The sequence below is a fragment of the Palaemon carinicauda genome, chromosome 14 (genome assembly GCF_036898095.1).
Source record: "Palaemon carinicauda isolate YSFRI2023 chromosome 14, ASM3689809v2, whole genome shotgun sequence".
NCBI lineage: Eukaryota > Metazoa > Arthropoda > Malacostraca > Decapoda > Palaemonidae > Palaemon > Palaemon carinicauda.
The window spans coordinates 135,528,454-135,535,953 of record NC_090738.1 but is presented as its reverse complement, the minus strand read 5'-3'; the positions used below and the strand labels follow the sequence as shown (position 1 = coordinate 135,535,953).

At 32.6% G+C, this 7,500-nt stretch overlaps 2 protein-coding genes across 2 annotated transcripts in view; one reads left to right on the top strand and one right to left on the bottom strand.

Annotated features, from left to right (window-relative positions):
* The window catches only part of LOC137653788 (solute carrier family 45 member 3-like), a 250,798-nt gene that overhangs the window by 183,926 nt on the left and 59,372 nt on the right, over positions 1-7,500 (bottom strand). The window lies entirely within an intron of this gene.
* LOC137653047 (lysosomal aspartic protease-like) overlaps positions 1-7,500 on the top strand; it is an 11,124-nt gene that overhangs the window by 1,974 nt on the left and 1,650 nt on the right. Inside the window, exons 4-7 of the mRNA XM_068386441.1 lie at positions 549-758; positions 1,633-1,755; positions 3,051-3,150; positions 5,426-5,569. Coding sequence (XP_068242542.1) covers positions 549-758; positions 1,633-1,755; positions 3,051-3,150; positions 5,426-5,569 — 577 coding nt within the window. The remainder of the gene's footprint in view (positions 1-548; positions 759-1,632; positions 1,756-3,050; positions 3,151-5,425; positions 5,570-7,500) is intronic.

Below are 7,500 nucleotides of genomic sequence, written 5' to 3'. Positions count from 1 at the left end.
ATTATTATTATTTTATTATTATTATTATTATTATTATTATTATTATTATTATTATTATTATTATCATTATTGTTATTATTATTGTTGTTGTTGTTGTTGTAGTTATTATTATTATTATTATTATTATTATTATTATTATTGTTATTTTTATTGTTATTTTTATTGTTATTATTATTATTGTTATTATTATTGCTGCTGTTGTTGTTGTTCTTCTTCTTCTTCTTTTCTTTAACTTTCTTCTATTTTTAATTTAATTTTATATTTCATATTCTATTTCCTCTGTATTTTACCCATTTTCCTCTATTCCAAGCTCTATTTTAAGACCCACATTTCCTCTATTTTTCTTGCTCTATTTTAACTCCCTCATTTCTTATCTATCTCTTCACGTTCAATATTAACCCTCGTGTATCTCTTAATTCTTATATTTTGCCCTAAATCCTTCATTTTCCCAATTCCTTACACGTTATTTCTATTCCTTCATTTATCCTTCTCCCATTTAGTCCTGTAGGCCTATAATCTTACTTTCCTCTATATTTCTCCCCATTTAGCGACCTCCTTACCGTAGGAGACGTTCCCGTGCAGGACCAACTGTTCGCCGAGATCACCAGCGAAGGACTCAGCTTCCTGCCAGGGATGTTCGATGGCATCCTCGGCATGGGCTTCGTCGAGATATCTGCCCTCGGAGTTCCTACGGTGTTCGACAACATGGTCGAACAAGGTGTTGTGGATGATCCTATCTTCTCCTTCTATCTCAACCAGTATGTGTTTTTATTTGTTTTATTTCTTTGAAGCACAAATGTTTATTATAAATTGTATCTTTAATTCTCTCTGTATATTAGCTTATTCTCTAAGAGAGAGAGAGAGAGAGAGAGAGAGAGAGAGAGAGAGAGAGAGAGAGAGAGAGAGAGAGAGAGTGAAGCACAAATGTTTATTACAAATCATATCTTTAATTCTCTCTGTAAATTAGCTTATTCTATGAGAGAGAGAGAGAGAGAGAGAGAGAGAGAGAGAGAGAGAGAGAGAGAGAGAGAGAGAGAGAGAGAGAGAGAGAGAGAGAGAGAATGTTTATTACAAGTCATATCTTTAATTCTCTCTGTAAATTAGCTTATTCTGTAAGAGAGAGAGAGAGAGAGAGAGAGAGAGAGAGAGAGAGAGAGAGAGAGAGAGAGAGAGAGAGAGAGAGTTATATCTTTCATTTAATTTGTAAACTAGATAATTCCATATTGGAGAGAGAGAGAGAGAGAGAGAGAGAGAGAGAGAGAGAGAGAGAGAGAGAGAGAGAGAGAGATTTTTAAATTAGATAATTCTATAACAGAGAGAGAGAGAGAGAGAGAGAGAGAGAGAGAGAGAGAGAGAGAGAGATTTGTAAATTAGATAATTCTATAACAGAGAGAGAGAGAGAGAGAGAGAGAGAGAGAGAGAGAGAGAGAGAGAGATGTCTTTCATTCAATTTGTAAATTAGATAATTCTATAATGGAGAGGGAGAGATAATTCTATTATGGAGAGAGAGAGAGAGAGAGAGAGAGAGAGAGAGAGAGAGAGAGAGAGAGAGAGAGAGAGAGAGAGAGAGAGAGAGAGAGAGAGAGAGAGAGAGTGGATTCACGACTTTAAAAAAATATTCCAACTTTTTAGCAACATGTCCGGAACACCGGGAGGCGAACTGGTTTTGGGAGGATCGGACCCGAACCACTACGAAGGGGAATTTGCTTACGTCCCAGTTTCAAGAGTCGGGTACTGGGAAGTCACTGTTGATGGGTAAGTAAGGTCATTGTTTAACCCTTTGAGCCCCAACCCCCTCTGCAAATGATTTTGTTCCCAAGCTAATTTTTCGGACATTTTACTTAATTCATCTCGGTAACAAAATTATACAAGATAAGACTAAATTTTTTTTTTTTTTTTTTTTTTTTTTTTTTGTATAGCAATAAAATTCCTTTCAATTGACATACACAGATAATACAAGAGAGAAAAAACTGTTAATTACTGCACAGCAATTGTATAAGGTCTTATGGTGCAGAAAGGGTTAATATATTAGTTGAAATGTTAGATTCATTAGAGTAAGTAGAGCTTTGAAATGCATTAGTTACATTATGTTGATAGCTTGGCGTTTTTTATTTTTGGCACTCAAATTTCGTATTTCCTCAAAAAATGGGCTATTTCAATAAGTTCAAATTATTTTATGATGAATAATGCATTATTTATATTATATTGATAGCTTGGCGATATCATTTTTGCCGCTCAAATTTCGTATTTCCTCAAAATGGGTTATTTCAATAAGTTCAAATTACTAGAGAATAATTTCTCAAAGATGATATGTGGGCAAAAATCAAAATACTGTAGGCCTATATCTGTTTATAGCTAATTTTTTGAGCTCAAACTCTATATTTCCTGAAAATAACGAGTTAATTCAATAATTCAAAATAATTTTCTAATGAATAATCCTTCTAAGATGTTATGCAAACAAAGAAAATGCTATAAGTCTGCTTATAATTTCTTTTGGACTCAAAATTTTGGATTTCCTCAAAATAGAGTTATTTCTATAATTTAAAATCCTTTTCTGATGATCCTCCAGAGATGGGATTTAATGAAACAAACAAACTAATAAAATACTTTGTTAATAACTTTCGTGAGATTATAAAGCAAAAATGATATGCAAATTTGCATTTTCTCAAAATAATTGATTTTTTCAATTACTTAAAAGCATTTCTGAGGGATATTCCTTCAGAAATGGGACATAAACAAACAAGGAAAATATTGTATCTCTGTTAAAACTCCAAAAATGAAATGCAAATCATTATAAAAAATCCAAAAATTAAATGCAAATCATTGCAAACAATCCAAAAATTAAATGCAAGTCATTGCAAAAAAAAAATAAATGCAAATCATTGCAAATAATCCAAAAATTAAATGCAAGTCATTGCAAAAAAAAAATTAAATGCAAATCATTGCAAATAATCCAAAAATTAAATGCAAATCATTGTAAAAATTCCAAAAATTAAATGATCATTGCAAAAATTCCAAAAATTAAATGCAAATCATTGCAAAATTTCCAGCATCTCAGTCGGAGGAGTTCCAAAGGCGTTCTGTAATCCTTGTGAAGTTGCCATCGACACAGGAACTTCGCTCATTGCTGGACCAACCGACAATGTAAAGGTAAGATATAAACTAATTCGTGTTTCTTTTTCTTCATCTCTATATTTGTCTTCTTTCGTTTATTAATTCAAATTTATACGTTATTCCTCTATTTCCATTTCACACGGGGCTGTTTTCCCTGTTGGGGCCCCTTGACTTGGAACATCCTACTTTCCCAATTAAGGTTGTAGACTGGCTGGTAGTATAAGATATCAGTGAATTCATGTTTCCTTTCCTTCATTTCCACCTATATCTTCTTCCGTTTACTTCTTCAGAATTATACGTTATTCCTCTATTTCCATTTCACACGGGGCTGTTTTCCCTCTTGGGGCCCTTTGCTTATAACATCCTACTTTCCCAATTAAGGTTGTAGATTGGCTATTAGTATAAGATATCAGTGAATTCATGTTTCTTTTCCTTCATTTCCACATATATCTTCTTCCATTTACTTCTTCAAATTTATACGTTATTCCTCTATTTCCATTTCACTCGGGACTCTTTTCTCTGTTTGGGCCCTTGGAACATCCTACTTTCCCAATTAAGGTTGTAGATTGGCTATTAGTATAAGATATCAGTGAATTCATGTTTCTTTTTTTTCATTTCCACATATATCTTCTTCCATTTACTTCTTCAAATTTATACGTTATTCCTCTATTTCCATTTCACGCGGGACTCTTTTCTCTGTTTGGGCCCTTGGAACATCCTACTTTCCCAATTAAGGTTGTAGATTGGCTATTAGTATAAGATATCAGTGAATTCATGTTTCTTTTTCTTCATTTCCACCTATGTCTTCTTCCGTTTACTTCTTCAAATTTATACGTTATTCCTCTATTTCCATTTCACACGGGGCTGTTTTCCCTCTTGGGGCCCTTGGCTTGGAACATCCTACTTTCCCAATTAAGGTTGTAGATTGGCTATTAGTATAAGATATCAGTGAATTCATGTTTCTTTTTTTTCATTTCCACATATATCTTCTTCCATTTACTTCTTCAAATTTATACGTTATTCCTCTATTTCCATTTCACGCGGGACTCTTTTCTCTGTTTGGGCCCTTGGAACATCCTACTTTCCCAATTAAGGTTGTAGATTGGCTATTAGTATAAGATATCAGTGAATTCATGTTTCTTGTTCTTCATTTCCACCTATGTCTTCTTCCGTTTACTTCTTCAAATTTATACGTTATTCCTCTATTTCCATTTCACACGGGGCTGTTTTCTCTGTTGAGTTCCTTCATTTCCACCTATGTCTTCTTCCGTTTACTTCTTGACATCCTACTTTACCATTTAGGGTTGTAGATTGGCTGGTAGCATAAGAAATCAGTGAATTCATGTTTCTTTTCCTTCATTTCTTCCGTTTACTTCTTCAGAATTATACGTTATTCCTCTATTTTCCATTTCACATGGGGCTGTTTTCCCTCTTGGGGCCCTTGGCTTGGAACATCCTACTTTCCCAATTAAGGTTGTAGATTGGCTAGTAGCATAAGATATCAGTGAATTCGTGTTTCTTTTTCTTCATTTCCACCTATGTCTTCTTCCGTTTACTTCTTCAAATTTATACGTTATTCCTCCTTTTCCATTTCACGCTGGGCAGTTTTCTCTGTTGGGGCCCCTTGGCTTGGAACATCCTACTTTCCCAATTAAGGTTGTAGATTGGCTATTAGTATAAGATATCAGTGAATTCATGTTTCCTTTCCTTCATTTCCACCTATATCTTCTTCCCTTTACTTCTTCAAATTTATACGTTATTCCTCTATTTCCATTTCACACGGGGCTGTTTTCTCTGTTGGGTTCCTTCATTTCCACCTATGTCTTCTTACGTTTACTTCTTCATATTTATACGTTATTCCTCTATTTCCATTTCACGCGGGACTTTTCTCTGTTGGGGCCCTTGGCTTGGAACATCCTACTTTCCCAATTAAGGTTGTAGGTTGGCTAGTAGTAGTGCAAACCTTTTGGCCTTTTAAAATGACGAATATCTTCACAGTTTTAAAAACCCCAATTAAGGTTGTAGGTTGGCTAGTAGTAAAGCAAACCTTTTATCCCTTTAAAATGACGAATATCTTCACAGTTTTAAAAACCCCAATTAAGGTTGTAGGTTGGTTAGTAGTAATGCAAGCCTTTTATCCCTTTAAAATGACGAATATCTTCACAGTTTTAAAAATTAAATCGAATCTAGAAAAAGCTAAGTTACAAATATCTGTCCCACACAGTTTTGATTTAATAACTTAAAGCTATAATTGTCTATCAAAACATTTATTGATGTTCCAATAAACCAATTTCTGTCTATCTCTTCTCAGGAACTCATGGTCGACTTTGGAGCCTTCCATATCCTAGGACCCGAATATGGCATCTTGTGCTCAAATGTGCCAGATATGCCATCGGTCACTTTCACGATGAATGGTCATAACTTCGAACTAGAGGGAGCCGATCATGTTATTGAGGTGAGCTTATTTCCAACAAAGAAACTTTACTTTTACGTTCAGTGGCTACTTTCCTCTTGCTAAGGGTAGAAGAGACTCTTTAGCTGTGGTAAGCAGCTCTTCTAGGAGAAGGACACTTCAAAAGCAGACCATTATTTTCTAGTCTGGGATAGTGCCATAGCCTCTGTACCATGGTCTTTCATGGTCTTCTTGCTAAAGGTAGAAGAGACTCTTTAGCTGTGGTAAGCAGCTCTTCTAGGAGGAAGACACTTCAAAATCAGACCATTGTTCTCTAGTCTTGGATAGTGCCATAGCCTCTGTACCATGGTCTTCCACTGTCTTGGGTTAGGGTTCTTTTGCTTGAGGGTACACTCGGGCATACTATTCTATCTAATTTATATTCCTCTTGTTTTGTTAAAGTTTATATAGTTTATATAGGAGATATTTATTTTAATGATGTTACTCTTCTTAAAATATTCTATTTTTCACTTTTTCCTCTCCTTACTGGGCTATTTTCCCTGTTGGAGCCCCTGGGCTTATAGTATCATGCTTTTCCAGCTAGGGTTGTAGTTTAGCAAGTAATAATAATAATAATAATAACAATAATAATAATAATAATAATAGCCCTTTCTAAGTGGAGATACTAAGTATTTATGTATTGCCATCATCAGCAAAGCTGTACTAGTCAGGGCCACCCATACTAGGTTAGTTTGCTGTGAGCGACCAGATTAAAGTCTCCCACCATCATCAGTCCGGAATGTACAGCGTGGTGATGAGAAGTGGCCAAACCCCAGACATGATTAAGGATATATCTGAGGCCTTTGCCCTGCAGTGAACTAGAAATGGCTGCATTTGTTGTTGTTAGTACATGTGTGTATATATATATATGTATATATATATATATATATATATATATATATATATATATATATATATACATATATATATATATATATATATATATATATATATATACATATATATATATATATATATATATATATATATATATGTATATATATATATATATATATATATATATATGTATATATATATATATATATATATATATATATATATATATATATATATATACATATATATATATATATACATATATATATATATATATATATATATATATATATATATGTATATATATATATATATATATATATATATACATATATATATATATATATATATATATATATATATAGCCTATATATATATATATATATATATATATATATATATATATATATATATATATATTTATATACACATTTATATATGTGTGTGTGATTGCAAACAGAGAAACAGGAAATAAAGGCAGCCTATTGTGGCAAGAGATTTGTATGCTAATATTTCTAGGTAGGCTTAGACGATTTTCCTTCGTAGAAAAAAAATTAACATTTAAAATTAATTTACTTTACTTACTGAGAGATAAAAAGCTTTTCGTAGCAATAATGATGAGGAGAAAGTAGAGAATAACGTGATAATAATGAATATTGGGGATTTCTAAAAACTAAAAATGGGCTCAACGAAGGAATCTGTATTAAGAACCATAGAATTATAAGAAAACGAACCAATGACAGTGTCATTCATATCAATGAAGATAAACGTGACTATATCCAAATCTATAATGTAATCTCCTTTACTGAATATCAAACGAAGATACAACACAAAAGCATAAAGAAAATTCTAATAATCTCGTCATCTTATTTCCCGGAACGTGAAACAGCCAATTGATCAGGGATTATAGGAGATTCTCATTGTGTGAGGCAGAAAGATGAGATTATGATGTAGGATTTTTCACTATTGTGAAATTAGGTCTATGTTCGATTTGAAATTCTATATTTATTAAGATATATACTCTCCCTGTTTATTTATTTATTTGCTTATTTATTTATTTATTCATTTATTTATTTATTCATTCATTCATTTACTTA